At 43.4% G+C, this 19,089-nt stretch overlaps 2 protein-coding genes across 7 annotated transcripts in view; one reads left to right on the forward strand and one right to left on the reverse strand.

Annotated features, from left to right (window-relative positions):
- The window catches only part of LOC129065885 (acylphosphatase-1), a 44,003-nt gene extending 38,279 nt beyond the window's left edge, over positions 1-5,724 (forward strand). For 2 of the 5 annotated variants that reach the window (XM_054567252.1, XM_054567243.1), the window contains 4 exons: positions 1,512-1,535; positions 1,627-1,705; positions 4,195-4,346; positions 5,299-5,724. In XM_054567252.1, the coding sequence (XP_054423227.1) occupies positions 1,512-1,535; positions 1,627-1,705; positions 4,195-4,346; positions 5,299-5,421 (378 nt within the window). In that variant the 3' untranslated portion in view covers positions 5,422-5,724. Of the gene's footprint in view, positions 1-1,511; positions 1,536-1,626; positions 1,706-3,920; positions 4,110-4,194; positions 4,347-5,298 lie in introns of those variants that run through there. The other 3 variants (XM_054567245.1, XM_054567246.1, XR_008528624.1) reach the window with 3 other exon arrangements.
- Positions 5,725-12,335: 6,611 nt separating this feature from the next.
- Positions 12,336-18,612, reverse strand: EIF2B2 (eukaryotic translation initiation factor 2B subunit beta). 2 transcript variants are annotated; one of them, XM_054567262.1, is made up of 8 exons: positions 18,385-18,612; positions 18,139-18,259; positions 17,839-17,987; positions 16,713-16,876; positions 15,983-16,078; positions 15,274-15,411; positions 14,156-14,246; positions 12,336-12,968 (listed from the first exon to the last, which is right to left on the reverse strand). In XM_054567262.1, the coding sequence occupies exons 1-8, from the start codon at positions 18,545-18,547 to the stop codon at positions 12,811-12,813; spliced, it is 1,080 nt and encodes a 359-aa protein (XP_054423237.1). In that variant the 5' UTR covers positions 18,548-18,612; the 3' UTR covers positions 12,336-12,810. The 2 variants fall into 2 exon arrangements, with proteins under 2 accessions (XP_054423237.1, XP_054423238.1); XM_054567263.1 differs by having other exon boundaries at positions 12,338-12,968; positions 14,180-14,246.
- Positions 18,613-19,089: the final 477 nt, after the last annotated feature.

Below are 19,089 nucleotides of genomic sequence, written 5' to 3' on the forward strand. Positions count from 1 at the left end.
GTGCCTCTAAATTCTTAAATCCAAAAGATAGGGTCTGTTAGAATCTTTTATTGTAATTCAATCCCTAAGTATTTAGCCAGAAAATTACAATAAAAACTTTTCATAAAGTGACTTTCAAAGACTGCTGGTAAGGAGTTTACCTCAAGTTGAAACAAGGCTTATAGTTTCAGAAAATCTTGATTATGTTAAATCAGGCTGATCAAGAGAGATTCTGTTGATTCTGGAAGAAGCTGGAATAGTTTTGGTGTCTTGAAGAAAGTGGTAGCTCCTTGGGTCCAGCAGTTGAGAGATCACTAATACATCTTTCTGTAAAGTTCTATCCTCTAGCCTGATGAATGAGTCATTTTAATATTATTTAAATTATCTGACATAAATTGAACCATTGAAATATGAAATGAACAGAGAGTAAGATATATCTACCCCTCACAAAGCTTACAAATTATTGTTTTACAAGTCCCAGATATACAGGCGTAAGAGAGAATAGCAAAGAAGTTAGGTTTGATCTGTATCCACGCTAAGCTTTGTTAAGGGGTGAGGTATTAATGAGACATCTTTCTGCTTAGGTTTGTTTGGGAAAATAGGGCGCTTTTTAAAAATGCATAATACCTACCACCTTGCTCTTTGTAACTATGCTCATTTATAAGCACAGTAGAGTGTACTGAAGACGGGGAGAGAATTTTCTGAGTCTAGTTTAAAAAGAAAAATCTACCATGTTGTAGTCTTAGGAAGCTGATTTATACATAGGCATTTCTACGAGTAAAGAAATCCTGTGTTTTCTTATAAATAAATTATTAAATGTGCCATTATCTCAAAACAGTTACCACCAGAGATTTAGCAAGTAGGTAGCATGAAATAGCGTCTGCTTTAAATTTCTTTAAAGTCCTTTTGTAAATATTAACATCTGCCAGGATATAACTGTTAAAAAGACCACCCTTGGGACAGAGATATGCTAGTGAGGAGAAACTTCTCAATAAAATGCCTCAGAAAGTGAGCTTTTGACCTGAAGGGAATTGTCCAAAAAAAAAAAAATGCCTGTGGGAACTGAAGTGACTACTTATGTTTATGACATTTAAGCAAGTGTTACACTGAGTGCACAGTTGTGTTCATGATTCTTGTATATTTATTCTGTTTCTGTGTAATATTACCCTTGTTTTGGTTGAGATTATGAATACAAACAGCCTCTTAGTGAGATGCCTCTCTGATATTTCAATTCGGTTGAATCATCAGGCTCCTCTCACCAGTTGCATAACCCCATGAGTTGATGTGCTACCTCTGGAGGAAGTTTCAGTAGCTAAATATATTCTTTACTCAATAAGAGTTCTATTCAGTCGTCTTGGTATTTCATATTTAAAGTGTATTACAAGTAAATGATTTGCACCTAAGTGCTGTATCGCTAGAACTCTCCTTCAGGAGGCATATTTTAAAGAAGAAAGTGGGGATATTTTATAAACTATCAAAGGGCAAATATAACATAACATGGATTAATGCCTGTTTCCCTTTTTGCTTCATAGGAATTTCTTCGAGAACAAGTGGAGGTAAACTTTTCTCTTATTTGGGGTTCTGCACACAAAAGGCACCGTCGTCCATTTCCTTCTCTCATTAATAAAGAATATGTTTCCGCACTAGCTACTCCAGACCACAGGAGGCATCCAAGGGACGCTGCCACTGACTGTCCAGAAGGTGTTGGCATCGCAAGCCTGCCACGGTAAGACTCAACACGGCAGCCACAGCGCCTCTGAGTGCTAAGCACTGGCAGGCGTACAGCAAGTTTGAAAGGAAGTGGAGGGCACGTTCACCCCTCGCCTCCGGAGGGCACGATTTAGGTCAAGAAGCTGACTGCACTCAAAATGAGCACTGAAAAATTACTGCTACAAAGCAAAACACCAACACATAGACGGGGTGGGGGAAAGGTAGGTTTACAGTTGTGAGTATGCGAAACTGAGTTTATTGTTGTGTTATTATTTATTAATTGTTGTATTATATGAGTGGAGGAGTAAATCCTAGAGGAGACACATTCTGAGTCAAGTTTTGAATGAACAGAGGGACGTGGATTCATAGGATGGGAGGAGAGTTTACTACAGGGGGAGGAAATAGCCTGTGCAGAGGCACAAATTAGTTATATGACAAAGCATATTAATAAGTTAAGCTGGTAAAAAGAATAGAGAAGCCTAGAAGGTCACAACAAAACCTTTAGATTTCATACAGAAGGCATTAGAATCACGGAGGGGAGGGGAGGGTAATGTGATAAAATACAGAAAGCAGTTTCAGAGGAACTTACCTTAGGGATCCTGACAGCGATCGAATCCCCTGTAACTATCATTTGACCACAGAGAGATGTCCAGTCTGCCGACACCCTCCCTCTGTTTGACCCGTCTTCATTAGCCTCCTCCTCTGTTCGCTTCCTAAAGTCTTTTCCTGCTTAGTGACCAGTCACTCATTGCTTCCTGTAAATACCCTAAACCCCCTCACCCCTTTATCCTTACTCCTCATATGTGCTTCATCACCAAATTTCACCATCTCCACCTTCAGAATGTATCTTAAATCTGTCTGATGTGATCTGTTTCCACTGCCACCTCCCTAGTCCTTGCCATTTGAGTCCCCTTAGTCCCCCACCTCCATTCTGGCTCTGCTTCAAGCTCCTCTTCCCTCAGCACCCAGAAGGATCTTTTTGAAACATCCCTCTTCGTCTGTCATTCTTCTAACTAAAATGTGTCAAGACTATTCATTGCTGCCCTGGCCGGGTGGCTCAGTTGCTTGGAGTGTAGTCCCATACACAAAAAGGTTACAGGTTCAATCCCCAGTCAGGGCACATACCTAGGTGGTGGGTTCGATCCTCAGTCAGGACACGTACAAGAGGCAGCTGACCAACATGTTTCCCTCTTACATCAGTGTTTTTCTCTCTCTCCCCCTTCCTCTCTCTCTAAAATCAGTAAATATATGCTCGGGTAAGGATTAAAAAAAAAAAAAAGACTATTCATTGCTCTTAGGATGAAAATTTTACTCTTCAGCCCTGGCTGGTGTGGCTCAAGTGGCTGGGCGCTGGCCTGTGAACCAGAAGGCTGCTGGCTCAATTCCTGGTCAGGGCACATGCCTGGGTTGGGAGCTGGGTGCAAGAGGCAACCGAGAGAAACATCAGTGTTTCTCTCCCTCTCCTCCCTCCTTTCCTCTCTCTCTAATAAGTAAATCAAATTTTAAAAAAGCTTTACTGTTCACCATGGCCTGCAAGGGGCTTCTGGCCCCCGTCTTTCCGGTTTCATCCCTCCCACCCTGCCGTCACTTCTAGCCTGCTTCCTTAGCCTCGTTCTTCTGTGTCTGCACTTTCACGCTTGCCTCTTCCCTCCCTCTGAAATGCTTTCCTGATTCTTTATTGTCTTTCTTAATCTAAGGTCTCAGATTAAATATCCTTTTGCCAGGGAAGCATTGCCTGACCTCCCAAACTGGGTTTGCTTTTTCTGTTACATATTCTTTCATACCCTCCATTTTACAGTACTTATCCATATATACTATAAAACACATATATAAAAATATATAAAGTATTTTATAGTATATATTATTTAATTTGTCATTTAAATTACTGTATTATTGTTTGTTTAGTGTTTTCTCACCTGTTAGACCCATTAGATCAGAAGCTTCCTGAGGGTGGAGACCCTCGTCTCCTTCACTGCCGGGCCTGGTTCCTAATACAAAGTGTACACTTGGGAATACTTGTTGACTAAGTTAATGTGTGCATAAGGGCAAGTTCTGACAATATGAGAGTTTAGATTAGGAAGATTGTTATGGAAATAGAAAAAAGCAGCAAATGAAATGGACATTGTAGGAAACAGTCAGAGACTTGGTGATAGATTGCTATGGACGAAAGATGACCTTGATTTCATACGCCTGTGAGAAGTAAGCAAAAATGTTACTCTGCTCTCTTTGAGAAAAACTCTGAAAACAAAACCCTAGCAAGTTAAGGAACGCCTCCGACGGGGATCAGAAAGACAAGGGCTCCGGGAGGAAAAGCTGAGAGAGAGGTTGGTCCTGAAGCCTCGGCTTCATCCAGGGCCTTAAGTGCTAATTACAAGCAGTATTAAAGTCACATGAAAGAAGCCTCAGAAACACTTTATTTTTCCCAGATATTTGACTCTGGCCCAGGGTCTGCATTGGTTTCCCACCATATACACCATAACCTTCTTGTTTCTGTCTTTCATTTAGGGGCCATTAAGTTTAATGATGGCCTGAGCTTGGAGGAGAGCTGCCGCCTTATCGAAGCTCTGTCCCGCTGCCAGCTGCCATTCCAGTGTGCTCATGGGAGACCTTCTATGCTGCCGTTGGCGGACATAGACCACTTGGAGCAGGAAAAACAGGTACAATAATGACTAACAGAAGAAAAAGCAAAGTTTAGTTGCTGCTTTTTCAGATCCTGTTATCCAAATGTAATCTGTCTTAATCCTTTGCAAAACAGATTTTTAAAAATTACACATTGGAAGTTGTATGTAAAGCCTCACCATTTCAGCTTCCGGCTCAAATTCAAATTAGAGCTTAGTCTGCACTGTCAGATTATACACATGATGCCTTCGTATTTTTTAAGCTTAGCACATGTTCAGACTGACGTATTTGGAACATCTGTTGCCTACTGGCTCTAGGTTTGATAAGATGCAGAAGTTTTCTGGGGTTACAGAAAGTTGGTACAAACAGCACATTCACTGCTGGCAAATGTAACCTAAACAGCCAGTTGCTTGATGGTGGCCTTGCTGGAAACGGTGACCATCTCCAAGTACCTCCAGCGTTATGATTCGGGGACCATCAGGTGCAGGGCAGCCAAGCTTAGGCTGTTTCCACATTAGGCTTTGGCCCTAATTACTCAGCAGCCCGAGAACAATGATTAATACAGTAAAGGTGCAGAGTGATTTAAATTAAAGGACATTTCCTTTCCTTGTTACAATCTTGTATGAAACAACATGAGAGCATATATGACTGTCCTGGTTTCCAAAATCTTTTCTTTGGCTTACTTTTCCTTCCAAGGGCTATAAAATCTCTTCCTGCATGGAGTTTTCAGGTGCTTATGTGTTCTGACTCATCCAGCAGATTTGACTCCATTAAAACCTTTTTGTTTCACATGACAATGAAAAGTTTTGTCCCTATTTCTGAAGAGATGGGAATCTAGACTTTTTAGTCCCTCTTATCTTAGGAAATCTATCTTTTTTGAATCCAGAAATTAGATATCTAAACAGGTTTGAATAGCCATAATTAAGAAATACATACGTGCTACTTGGCTTTTCATCCTGGTAATTGGAGCTATTCCCTTTCTTCCCATAGGTTAAACCCAATCTTGCAAAACTTCGCAAAATGGCCCAGGCCTGGTGTCTCTTTGGAAAAGCAGAAGGATGTGATACCAGGCAAAACCTGCATGCATCCGTGCCTCCATGTGAGCCACCGTGAGAATTACTGATCTATAAAGAACCAGAGGGACGCTGACTATATGCCTCTGAGCAGAGCGCATAAAGAGCAGGCGCCAGCAGGTCCTGACCGAAGCGGCCCGGTGCGCCCGAGCAGCATCTTCCCTGTCGGTCTTCCTTGAGCAGCTGATCCATCTAGTTGGGTAGCCAGATGGAAGTCAAGCCTAAAGGCCCTTCATTCCATTGTATCCATGGATACAGGCGGTTGCCCTTTAATATCTGCTTTTTGTAACTTATTTAGGGATAAAATTTAATAATTAATTGTCTAATTGTCTGGTTGGTTTGTTTGTGGTTTTCCTAGGGTGGGATGTGGCATTTTTTTGGTTTGATTTTGCAATTTATTCCAGCTTCATAATTTGCGTTACTATTTCTTACCTCATGCTGAACTCCCAGGAATCAAGTCCGCCTTCCTAGACTGCGCAGGGTCGTGCTCTGCCAGCCCCTTCCTTTCCCTTCAGTCTCTTCCCTTTCCTCTGCTGCTCCTTTACATATTTAGAACTCAGGCTTAACGAGTTTCTCTACACCCGGTAAAAACACTCTCTGTAGTCTTCCCTCAGGCCCGTAGTTAGAATATTTTAGGGGTAAAAACTATTGATAAAGAACAAGGACAGGGATAGAATAGAGAAAATTAAAGTCCTTTTCTTCATGTTTTTTGTTGTTGTTGTTGTTCATATCCCGAACCAGTAAAATGATGAAAGTACTATGAGTTGTTTTTAAAAAAATTTTTTTATACTTTATATAAAGTATCTCTTTAAGTGAAAGCAATTTTCATATCAAAATGCAGCCTTTATCCTTCGAACTAACCAGATGTGTTCTCTACATTTGTTCAGGAGACAAGGTTTCTTTTGCTCCCTTTCAAATTATATCTTGGTTTTATTACAGTATGCGTAACTAATGGCCTCATAATTTCATTTAGGATCTTTCTGCAAATGCTTGTTATGCCACTTTTAATTTGTATTTCCCCCACTTATTTAGGTGACCTGATTTCTGGTTAATAAGACTTAATAGGCTAAAGTCCTATAGAAGGGGGAAAAAAGCAAAACAAAAACAAAAAAAACAAAAAAACAAAACAGCTGGCAATGTTTATTGCAACTGGGATGTTATACAACGAAAAAGATGTTGCAATGAGAATTTCCACTTTTGTATTTCCTGACCAGCCTGCTCAAATTGGCTTTTGTATCAATGGAATTATTTTCCTCATTTTTAAATACAGGAAACAAATCTGTGCTCATGGAAGAAAAGTGTGTTTGCCAGCAGCCCCGCAGTGGATCTTACGGACACCATGAAGTGCAGCATTCATTAGTGTGCGCCTCAGAGGTGGTTCAGGGAAAGCCCGAACCCGGTGTTCGAGGGGATCCTTGTAGAATTATGTAATTGGAACCCTGAAGAATAGGCACCACTGTCTAGAAATGGTCTTATTCTCCTAAACATGCCTCAACGGTTTCATAGCTGGGAGAGAGGACCTTAGAAAGGAGAGTGTTTTCAGGGAATTTGCGAGGCTGTCGGGGGCTCTGCCTGCAGGCCCGGGGGTGCCGTGGCCTCTGGCCCTCTGTCTCCACTCTGCAGAGCCACACGGAGGCCTGCTGTGCCGGGAGCTGTAAAGATCTTTTTAGGTCAGGCCAATTTGTGGGATTAAAAAAAAGTGTTATAACACTTCTTATATTAGGATGATGAGGTATAATTTCAAAAGGTTTTGCTATAATCCCAAACTACTGTTTTCTGGAGAATAAGAGATTATAAAAAGTTCGCCATAAATTATGTTACCAATTTTCCTAGCTAGCCTGGATCAGTATAAGAGATAATTATCCTATTTTAATAATTTATAAACTCGGTACCATGCATCAGTATAAAACCAAACTATTAGCCAAAAAAACCCCTAATATTACTTTTATTATTGCCTGTTAGGGTTTTGCTCTGTTTTGTTTTTAACTCAGGAGCCATAAAAGCAAAGATACATTTCAGTTTTCCAATTTATCAATGGAAAATAGTTCCATTGATACAAAGGCCCATTGGAGCAGGCTGGTCAGGAAATACAGAAGCGGAAATTCTCACTGCAACATCTTTTTCATAATTCTTAAGGTTTACAAAATAATTTTTACATACTTACCTGAATTTCTTGGTAACCCATGAGATAAGGTGGTATTATTCTCCCCATTTTGCAGAGGGGGATACTAAGGCTGAAAAATATTAAATGATATGTCTTAAGATCACACAGCTAGTAAGTAAAGCGGAGAGTGGCATCCAAGTCTTCTAGCTCCAATAACAAGAATAACAGTTACCATGCACATATTTTAATACTTACAATAGCCTTTTAGGAAGCTAGTGTCTCTGTTACAATGAGACTACTAAGGCTCAGGGGTGTTAACTAGTTGGCTCAGGATCTACCTAGGAAAGCCAGAATTTATACCCAGGTCTGTGGGGCTTCACATTGCACACTCCCTCCCGTTATTACCCCCATACGCCCTATACATTTTATATTTATTAGCGATTTATCAGTTTGAAGGCCAGTGGTTCATTTTTGTTAGAATCTGGTTGGTGGAGACTTTAACTTTTGAGTAAAACTTGAGAGATGAGATATACAATGAAGCTGTTCTTGAGAGTTCCCTTTTTTGGTAACATCCTTCAAGTTTTTATTGAGAAATAAAGGCGCAGAACTCCAAGAAGCTTAGCTGTAGTCAGGGAGAGGGGCAAGGAAACTGATGATAGAATACGGTAACTTCCTCTAGGTTTAGGGATCACTGAGTTACAGCTGTCTTTATTATTGAGATAAGAGAAAATAATTCTGCCAGAATTAAGGCTATAGATGGCAATAGGAGCTAGCGGCACGATGCTCAGAGTGTAGGACAGAAGGAAGGGGAAGGACTTGGGGGAGAGCTAGGGCAAGGTCCGTACCCTAACTGGGGATCTGGAACTCCATGAATAGTTGACAATGGAGAGGTTCTAGCACTCAGACGTCAGAGCAAGGCAAAGGGGTCAGAACAAATGAACAGCTGGGATCTGGGCTTAATGGACCGAAAAAAACCACGGTGGTGAGAACAGGGGCAGGGCAGGAGAGAGCCAAGTTCTAGAGGTGTGTAGGGGCTGAGGAAGCCATGCTGAGAATGGATGCAGCCCATTAGGTCCTCGAGCGCTGACAACCAAGCTCAGCTGAAGCTTCACCCGAGTGGAGGAACAGCAGTTTCTGGCACAAAGAACTTTCTCCCTGTTACCCACCTGAAGTGCCATCCATTCCATCAAAACTCTTTACAAATGCAGGGTTACAAAAAGAACCGATGGGTCTGTTTGTCACTATCTGCTCCACCTATTTTCACCCTTTCTGAGCTGAAGTTGCTCATTCACAGTGAGATGGCAAAAAGGTAGGCTCAGAAGAGAAAAAGTCTGGGAAACCAAAAATCTGGATAATCTGTACCAATTAATCCCTTTCTTCTATTTCTCCCTTCATCATTCAGTAACTCCTGAGTTCCTTCTAAATATGTTGCATCAGAAATTGTGGGGGGATATAAATTAAAAAGGGGTTATCCAATGGCTTAGGATTTTTTCAAACCCTTGGGTCATTTTCAATGCATGCCCATTTGTCTTAGAGCACTCAGCCTTATCCAGAAACATTTGATAAAGTTCGGGAGACCTGATCAAAGCCAGTGGGAATCTGAGGGTCTCACATACTGGAATCCCTGGAGCCAATAAGCCCGTGTGACTCCAGCAGCAGTCTGCAGAAGCCGACTTGGCCTGACTGCCCTAACAACTTGCCTGGCCAAACATGCGCTCTTGTTTACTTCAAAAGCAAGTAGTATTCAGTGATGGTCCCCACAAAAAAGTAGTTTGGACTTAGCTACTGTCATTAGTTTATCATTAGTCAAAGCATTTCATAACCTCTTCTGTAGTAGTAAGTTGCAGAATTTAACATATAAATTATGAATTTTAGGATCGTGGTCAAGCTTTTTCTATGCAGGTCTTAATTCTAGGCATATGTAACATGCCTGGAAAAAAAAAAAAAGAAACACCTCTGAAGGCCCCTTCTCTTCAGCACCGTATTTAATATAAGCGAGCAACCATGAAGCCCACAAGGGCAGCCCTCCATTGTGGGAGTGTTGTGAAGACTGAAAGCTTAGACTATAGGTCTTTATTAATAATAATTGCTTAGCCACTTGCACAATATCCTGGAACAGCTGTTCAGTGAATGAAAAGAATAATTCAAAGCAAAGCAGGCCAGATATAAAACACTTCCAAGGCACATTTCAAAATAGCTCCTTTGTGTCAAAAGAGGTGCATGTCTGCAGAGGGAGTTTTGCGAGGACAGGTGGACAGTACGGGGCCCTTACAATGATCACATCACCATCTGGTACTGTCTTTATGGCAAAGCAGTTCTGATGTGCCGAGTTCTGCATAGGGGCAGTACAGAGCCATTGAGCTCCACGATGGAACTGCAACCGCCAGCCTTCAGTGACCCCCGCACTGATGCAACAGATTGCTCTGAGAAATGGTTTTGAAGCACATCTGTGAAACTTACGATCCTGTGGGTACTAGCATTTTTTTCTTTGAGGTATCACTTTACATTTAAGTTTTTCTTGGTAGAATACTTTTTGGAGACTTCTTTTCTGAAGCTAAATTAGGATTTCTGTTCCTTATTTGAGTTCCAAGAATTATGCCTTTCCTGCCCTCCGCCCAAATTGGAAGATATAAACCGTGGGAAAAAGTGTCTTTATAAACTGTATTAAGTAAGTTATCTAACTGGGTTTGTTTGGCATAGGAAGCCTTTCACATTGGATTTAGCTGGAATCCTCTTTCTCTTAATTATCTCAGCTAAAAGCTTTTTTCTTTTCTTTTTTTAACGAGCCTCTGGGTTCTGCCTGCAAAGGTGGGCAGTGAGGCAGGCACAAAGGCTGGTGAGAGGTGGTAAGTCAACACGGACATCTCAGCCTCTCCCTGTTCAGGACAGGGTCTCCCTTTCCAATACTGACTCTTCCTCAAATCCGGAAAGGGGGAGAGGGAAATAGAAAAAGCAAGGCATATTAATAGCTTTGTGGGATTTACTTGAGGTCCTAGATTCTCAAGAATATGCACTTACACAGTTCTGTTCCAGGCACGGCAAGAGCTGACTAAGAGAACCTCTACCCTTCATCCACCTCAATCGTGCCTGGGAAGATGTTGGTGCTAATTTTAAACCCAGAGACTAAGAGGCACAAAGAACAAGTATAAAGCAATTTTTTGTGCAAGAAACAGATTTAAGTTCCTTGACTCACTGCTGCCCTTACTCCAGACCACACAATTATACCCAAGTGAACTGCTGTTAGAATTGGTGCCTTTGGAGCAGACAATTGCTTGTAATTGGCAGCTATAAGCTGCTTCACTGAGAAAGCCTGGGGTCTTAGATGCTGTGAGAAATAATTGGCAGACTGAGGCCTGAGTGAGTCAGGCTTCTCTGAGTCATAAGACTTTAAGGTCACTTTCTTAGACTGACTCAGATCTTGTTTTTTTCCTCCTTCAGGAAAGACAGGAGCCCTAAGGCTGAAGGAGCTATCAAAAGAACAGTGTACTTCTGGCCAGTGCTAACCCAAGTGCGGTCACCAGATCACCTGTTAGAGTCCCTTGGCGTGCTTGTTAAACACGCAGACTTCTGGAGCTTGCTCCACCCCGACACGCCAAGAGGCAGGCGGCCAGCCTTTGTGACAGCACTCCGGGGGGTTCGCCTACACACTCAAGCCTGCCTTGGCCTTCTGCTTCAGACCAGTGCTTCCCAAACCCACAGATCGCCTGGTTTACCTGGAGAGGCTTTTTAAAAAATGTAATTACTCAAGGACTACACACAAAATATGGAAACAGTATATAAACGTACTAAATAAAATTAGATGTCTTCCTCCTTGCCACTGTTTCGTGTTAATTTCCAGACTTATCCTCTGCAAGGACACATTTTGTTTTAATGAAGGATCATGATACATATTGCTTGGCAGCTTGCTTTTAACTAACAATTAGGAAGCGGACTTCCTTACAAATCTACCCCATTCATTAACACAAGACTCACATATCAAATGCCTACAGGGTTAGGCAGATAACATAAGTTAAATGGACCCAGGAGGAACTGCAGGAAATTGGAGGTTTCCCATCTAATGGAATCAGAAGCTACCCAACTCTAGCCAACTGCTGCCACTTGGGAATGTGGACCCAGAGTCGCCAAGTCTTCTGACAAAAGAATCAAGAAATCTAAATGGTTTAATGTGCAATCTCCAGATGTTTAAATATTGATAACTAATTCAAATTATATACTGGGTGAACCAGCAGCCAAAGTGTCTTCAATCCAGACACTGCCCTCAAGCCACCCTTTTGAAACCTCTATTGCAGTGGATACATAATGTTCCACAGTATGTCATAATTATTTTAATATGTCACAATTATTTTAAAACCTTTCTTGCTTTTAACTAACAGAATACAAAATGTTATTGCGAACACCTAGGCTGTGACATTACAGCTCATGGACAGCCTCGTCTATACTTCTGTGTGCTAGTACAAATAGTTCTAGAAGTACAAGTTCAAGGCTGCCCTAGAAAACTCTGTACCAGTTTACAATCCTATTAACAGTACATGAGAGGGTCCTTTTCCCCGGAGCTTTAGACATCCCCAGGTGCCACCCCGGAGATCAGATGCAGTGGGTCTGGGATGGAGCCCAACAGTGTTTGTGTGTTTGTTTAAGCTCCCAGATGGTTCTAATGATCAGAGAGGTTTTGGAACCACCATCTTACGTTACTAACAAGTTGTTGGGGGCCATTTCCAATAAATTCTAAAGGAAACTATAGAAACTTTAGAAAGTATTTATAAATACTTTCATTTGTACATCTCTGTTTTAGACTGTTACTGCTAATTACAGCCCTCTATGAAAACAAGAAAAGGGCTCTGCTGCTGCTGTTTCAGGCAGTTCAATCAGGGCAGAACAATAAATAAACCAATTCCGGAACCTTCGAGCAGCTTTTATTGGCACAGCCTACAAAAAGGTGTGGTCGCCATTTCTGAGGAAAAACCTGTATCCCAGCAAGCTATTCAGTGTTATGTTTAACACACCAGTGAACCAGAAAGTTTAAGTTCCTGAAACAGACACCCCAGGTCACTAAGAAGCTCCAAAATCAATAGGTCAAGCCCTGCTGCTCTGTTAAGATGTGAAAGGCAAAAGGAAAAAAAAAAAAACAAAAAAAAACCCACCCCTACACCAAACCAGTCCTGGACATGCATCCTTGTCGCGGGATGACTAAAACGGCAGGAAACAGTATCCAGCTTTTTTGGGTTGACTCCAGTCACTACAAGGAAAATGCGTTTCGGCAGTGGCACCAAAGTGCCCTCTCCATTCTGGGTTTGCCTAAGCAGCTTCTGCTCAGGACGAGTGGTATCAAAGGACATGATCATCAGGATGGTAGAGTTCACTCATCAGACGGTAGATGTAGGAAGGTGCATTCCCACCGATGTTGGAGATAAAGAGGGTAATGAGCTCTGGGGGGACATAGTCAAACACAGGGCAATGAACGCTGACTTTCTCCAGGATGTCCCCTGAAAGGCAATCACATGCGATAAAGATAAAACTGAGGATCCTGTTCTAACGCTTAAGCAGTACAAAGATTCTAGGCTCGATAATGTAGACGTACTTGCTGCCCCAAGGAAGGGAAGCTGCAGCAAAATGCAGGCCACAACCGATGACTGAGGATCATGATACTCCGATTAAAACTCCTCAGTGCCTTTCCCTAGCCATTAGAATTCAAACCTGGGACTGCAGCCTTCGAGATCTAGCCCCTACCCACCACACTACACCAATTACAAACCGTACCACTCTCCCTCTTGCTCATTCCCCTCTGGTCATATGGCCATCCTTCCCCAGCTGGCTAAGCACATACCCAACTCAGGCCCTCCGCACCAACGCCTTGATCTCCATGTGCCGCCCTGCACGCGCAGAGCTCAGCTGAAATGTCATCTCACTGAGGCTCTTCCCCGATCTAAGGCAGCCTCCTAGCCACTTTCCATCTCTTCATGCTTATTTGTTTTTTCCTAAAACATCCTATGACCTCACATTTTCTTGTCCATCTGCTGCAACAGGCTGTAAGCTCTGTGGGAGTAAGCTCTCTGTAGTGTTCACTTTTATACCCCTAGTGCCTAGAATAGTGCCAGGTGCATAGCGGGTGCTTAACAGATAAAAATATTTCTAAAAGAATGAATGTTTAAATAAATGGATGAAGTTTTTCAACTGAAGAATAACCACCCAAATACCACGCTTTGCTCCCCAAGAGTGCTTAAGACCATGTCAACTGTTGATGAGGCTTGCTCAACACAGCTGCTGCCTTCAGAAGTCAGAGAAAAGGACCCCAACACACAAAGGTATCCAAGTTACAGGCCTACTTTTATAAGTAGGAACATTTCAGAGCCTGCTTCCTCTGGCAGCCACATCACCAAAATGACTCCCAACAGCAACTAAAAACAAGTACATTTCCCACTGGGTTGTTGCCTGTGTCTCAAACAATGTGCAAAGCTGAACCCAATCAATACTGGGTGATCCAACCCACTGTGGCCGATATAACTCAGCTAAAACATATCAGTTTCAGAACAAAATGAACCTAAACTAGATTAGGTCTCTAGGCACTCTAAGTTGCTAAAGAGGACAGTCCCCCAGTATGGTAAAAAGCACAGCCGGGCAGCGCTCAATCCCACTGGCCACCGAACCAAAATCAAAGACCAAACACACGCACGTGCACACACAGGTACTTCTGTACCTTCTGTGAAGGGCAGGACTTCTTCAGGAGCCACAAACTTGTGAAATGAATCTTCTTCACTGGGGAACTGAAAAAGAAAAAAATTTAAAAATAGACCCAGCAATTTTATTTCTAGGTACTCGAGAAATTAAAAAAACACATGTCCCCACAGAAACTGGACACACATGCTTACAGCAGCATTATTCACAAAATCCAAAAGACAGAAACAGCCCAAATGCCCATCAGCAGGTGAACTGATAAACTGTGATATGTCCACACACAGGAATATGATTCAGTCATAAAAATAAACAGAGCACTGTGCTACAACTCAGATGAACCTGGAAAACATCATGCTAAGTGAAAGAGGCCATGAGCAAAAGGGCATGCACTGTACTCTGTTTATATAAAATACCCAAAATAGGCAAACCCATGGAGGTAGAAAGCAGATTAGTGATTACTAGGAGGTGAGGAGAAGGGAGAAAATTACTTAATGGGCACCAAGTATTTTTTTGGATGATGAAAAGTTTTGAAACTAGAGAGTGGTAGTTGCACAATGCTGTGTGTGCAGTAAAACCACTGAACTGAATACTTAAAAATGGTTAATTGTATGTTACATGAATTATACCTCAATTTAAAAAAAAATGAGACATATAAATAGATTGATATTTCCAAAGCAAATAGTTTTTATCACTAATGAAATGACTCTTCACTTAGTAACTGCTTGTATTCAGGCTTCAGAGGACAGTCGCTGGAACTATGACAAATAAAACAAATTTACGTTCCTAAACGTGACTTGCTTGGCATCTGGAAAGGTGGTCCGGTGAAGAGGGAGTGGCGGCAATGTAAACAATGGGCCACCCCCAACTATGCATTGTCTTGACCTTGCAATTTCAACTTCTCAAAGCTTATAAATATCAGGTTATAAATGACAGGTTAAAAATATCAGTTGTTTTTCCTGGATCGAGACTCTTGGGGCTTTTCCAGCCTCTCCTGGATCTAATCCACTGAGTAAATGCAGATAAAAAGAAGCCCCAGAGTGAGTAGGTTGAAGGCCTAGAGATCAAGCCTACACTTTGGCTTCCTTCCCTCTGTTGGTTAAAGGCAGACAGACATACCTGTGGCGAAAGCTTGAACATAGGGGCACAGACAATGAGTGGGGTAGAATGGTGTTTTGCTGCCAATGCTAGAGTGTGAGTTCCGGTCACAGCTCTCAGGGCACCGTTGGCCAGGATGGTCTTTGTGCCAATGATCACCTTTGAGACAGGAAGAAAAATGTGAGCCATCCTGGGGATAAAGCCTTAGAAGGCCATGGGTCACAACCGCCTATATGCTCAGGCCTGAGTCTTGGCATCCTGAGGAGCCACACAGCAGTAGAGAGAAAGAGATTCTAGGCTCAGGACAAGTTCTAGCTTAAAAGTGGACTCCCAAGGAAAGAGTTCACATAGTACAGGACAGGAAACTGCAACATCTGCTGCTTTTTGCCTTGTCTTCTAAAAATCTATATGCCACACCTCCTGAGAAGCAGGGAGCCTTTCTCATTCTCCATCCACCATCGCTGAGCTCTCTGAGCACAAGGGGGGCGGGATCCCTGGTAGCTGACCTGCTTAGAGTAGGCCGACTTCATTCTTTCAATGCTTTAACCAAAAAGGGGCGATTTCCAATGAGGAACAATGATACGGACAAAGGGAAAAGAATTCAGTTAATAGATTAAAGAGGCACCAGTATGTACTTTCAAAAGGTGCTAGAAACTCTCCTCATGGATGTTTCAAAAAGGAGAATAAAAATCAGTATTTCAGAGATATTCAGAGCTCCAAATATACCCACCTTGTTGACTCTTGACATCACTGCAAAAATGGCAGCGTCAGTCATGACAGTTGTCTCAATACCTGCTTTAGACAAATTGACTGCCATTTCATGACCCTGCAACAGAGAGAAAGGCTGATGCTGGGAGAGAGTGTGAGAGCAAGGGAAAGACTTTTCAAACGTCACTGGACCTGGGGAATTCTGTGATACTGGGCATATGCAACATGCAAGTCTCAACACATAACTAACTCACTTTTCTGCCTGTGGTACGTATTCTCTGGTGAGCTGCAAGGAAGCCCAAAGGAAGCTCATAAATACTTACTGCTCCACGGCAGGACCAGAGCAGCCACAAAACTGGAAATACTACTTGTCTGCATAATCAGGCATCACTGAGAAGAGAGGCCTGGCTCCTCATTTACAACATTCTACTTCCTTACATTCTACCTCCTTACATATTATTTACCTATTTACCTAGGGACGCAGTGAGGTCCAACTAAGACTCAGTCATCCCCAAGGTAATTTACCTTATTTTGATACCTGAAAAAAAAACCAATGTTTATCTTTTCATGGACCCAGCAGTTCACCCATGTTTAAGAATGTTCACAGGATGAACAAGTTGAAAACTCCCTTAATGTTTTACTTTATCTCCTCAATGTCTTGCTTATCAATTCAAAGTTGTCATGGATCCCATCTATTACTTCTTTACTCTCTCATTTTTCATTTTCCTTGGCAGCTCCAGCAGTCTCCCTACCTGACAGAAAGGAGCACACTCTGCCACAATGACATGGAATTTCCTCTTCTGGGCAGCCTCTTTGAGGAAGGCCTCTACTGTTCGGGAGAAGCCAATGGTCATGATCACCTCATTAGAGTGGATGTGCTCCAGAGCCTGGGCTGCAATGTTCTCTGTTGTCCCTTCTGCAAGAACAATCAGTTTTACAAGATAGGAAACTGTCATGCCCCAGTATCGAGAGACATGACAGAGCGCAAAATGGGATGTACGCCCATCACAGACTGCCCACCCAGCTGACCCTTGTAGCGCAGGGTTTACCAACTTAATATGAAGTGTCACATTTTCTTAAGAACGCTGCTCCTCTGAGATCTTCCATCTCTCAAGTTCTCAGGCTGCCCTCTTTCCCAGCAGTACCCCCTCAACAATTTACACCCATGCCCTGCCATGACACCCACTCCTTTACAACTGATTTTGAAGATAGTGATTTCAGGCAAAAAATGGTCCAGTCTGGGGAACCCTAAAGTGCTGAGGGTGGCGTAAACAGAACTCCCCCATAAAAAAAAATAAAATAAAATAATTTAAAAAATAAAATTAATAAAATTAAAATAAAATTAAAAGATCCTCCAAAAGATGGCCATGACACCTCCACGTAAGAGGGGGCCACAGAGGAAGAATGGGGGGTGGGATTTGGAAGCAGCAGCTCAGTGCACAGACAGTCCCAGCTTCTCCCTCTCCGGAGGAGCTCCGATTGTAGTTAAGTATCTGCAGGCATCCTTGGTCACAAAAACAAGATGGATGGTAGTGGTGAGAGCGGGCATAAAAATTCAAGAGGAAGTTAAGTGAGGGTCTTCTAGCCATGGTTTTAGTGAGTTCACCTCCGTTAAAATGAAAATAAAGCCCTGTTCTAATGGAGGCTCTGCCACAGTGAGTGTGCAGTCTCCAAAGGGTTGGTCTGCAAGGAAATCTAGAGAGTTATCTTAGTCCTACCACCTGTTCCAACCTTTCCTAATCAGGATGGAGGGGAAGCCTCTGAGAACCAGAGTATTAGTTATTTCCCAGTCCTGCTGAAGAACAACTCCGAGGGACTTCTGTTGTTCTCTCCTTTTTCTGCAACTTTTCCTCTTCACCTAGGGATCAGGACTCTTACCCAGCTCCACAAGCAGCTCATTAATTGCCTCAACGATGTTGGACTGGAGTTGGGCATAATGGAAGCTGAAATCCTCGCTCAGGCCTCCGGATGTCAAGAGTTTGTGCAGGGACTCCTGCTGGTCGCTCTCGTCGCTGCGTCCGTGGAGTCTGTGGAGGCAACACGTCGTAGAATAAGGTGTGAAAGTGGTGTGATGTGTAACAAGACCTGTTCAGCTCCAACAAAGGCGCCAAGCGGAGATAGGGGATCGTGCAAGAAGCGTCACTGGATCCAGAGCAGAGCCCATGACATGGACCTGACCTGCCATACTCCTCCCGGATGATTCTGAGCACTCTCCGCACCATATTGCCAACCGTGGTCTCTGAGGGCTGCGCGGCCGTCATCCTCCGGCCCTCTCTGCGGATCAGTTTCATCAGCTCCCCTGCAGTCCAAGCCAGAGAGAGTGAGCAGAACAAGCGCGCGGTGAGGCCTGGGCGACTTTCCACCAGGGAACAGGGAACAGGGAACGGAAGCGGCGAGGGACGCGATGGAGCTGGCCTGCCTTACCTGCGTGGCTCCAGCGGTGGTCCGTGATGATCTGGCGCAGCAGCCCCAGGGTCTCCCGAGCCATGTCCTCGGAGCTGCGCCGCCCACCGTCCCGCTTCAGGGCCTCCACGAAACTCTCGATCCTCTCGGACAACTCCGAGACCTTGGCCGCGGCTCCTGGCATCTTGAAAGAAGCCGCGCGGAAGACAGCAGCCACACCAGTAAGAATGCTAGCCGGTTTGCACTTCCGGGGCGGACTAGATGGGCTTCCGCTCTACGGGAAGAACTCCAGTTTGGGAGACGGCGGGCCACGCCCCTCGCTGCATGAGCCAATCAGAGACGTGGAGCTCCAGTTCTTTACAATTACGTATCTGTTCGCCTTCGCTGTTTCTTCAGACGCTGAAGAATTGACTCCAGAGACCTCAAGAGAGTGTTAAGTCCCGCAGGTATGGGAGCGGTCTGTCTTTTCAGCTGACAGTACTACTCCAGGCTACGTTGGAGAAGCTGTGGCCTTCTTTCCTGGTCCCTTGGCTCTGGTGACCGCCCCATCTCCTGACACAGACGCTCTGAAAGCGCCTCCAGCTCTTGCTGCCTCTTGGCCCGCCCCGCCCCCCTTTATAATGCAGTTTTTGTGCTTAAGTCTCCCTAACAGATTCAGCTTCCAGAGGACTGGGACTGTATCTTTTTTGCCTTTGTGTTGCCAACACCTAGCACCTAATATGAGAC

The sequence above is a fragment of the Pteronotus mesoamericanus genome, unplaced genomic scaffold (assembly GCF_021234165.1).
Source record: "Pteronotus mesoamericanus isolate MK-2021 breed Mesoamerican mustached bat unplaced genomic scaffold, CSHL_Meso_final contig_182, whole genome shotgun sequence".
Classification (NCBI taxonomy): Eukaryota; Metazoa; Chordata; class Mammalia; order Chiroptera; family Mormoopidae; genus Pteronotus; species Pteronotus mesoamericanus.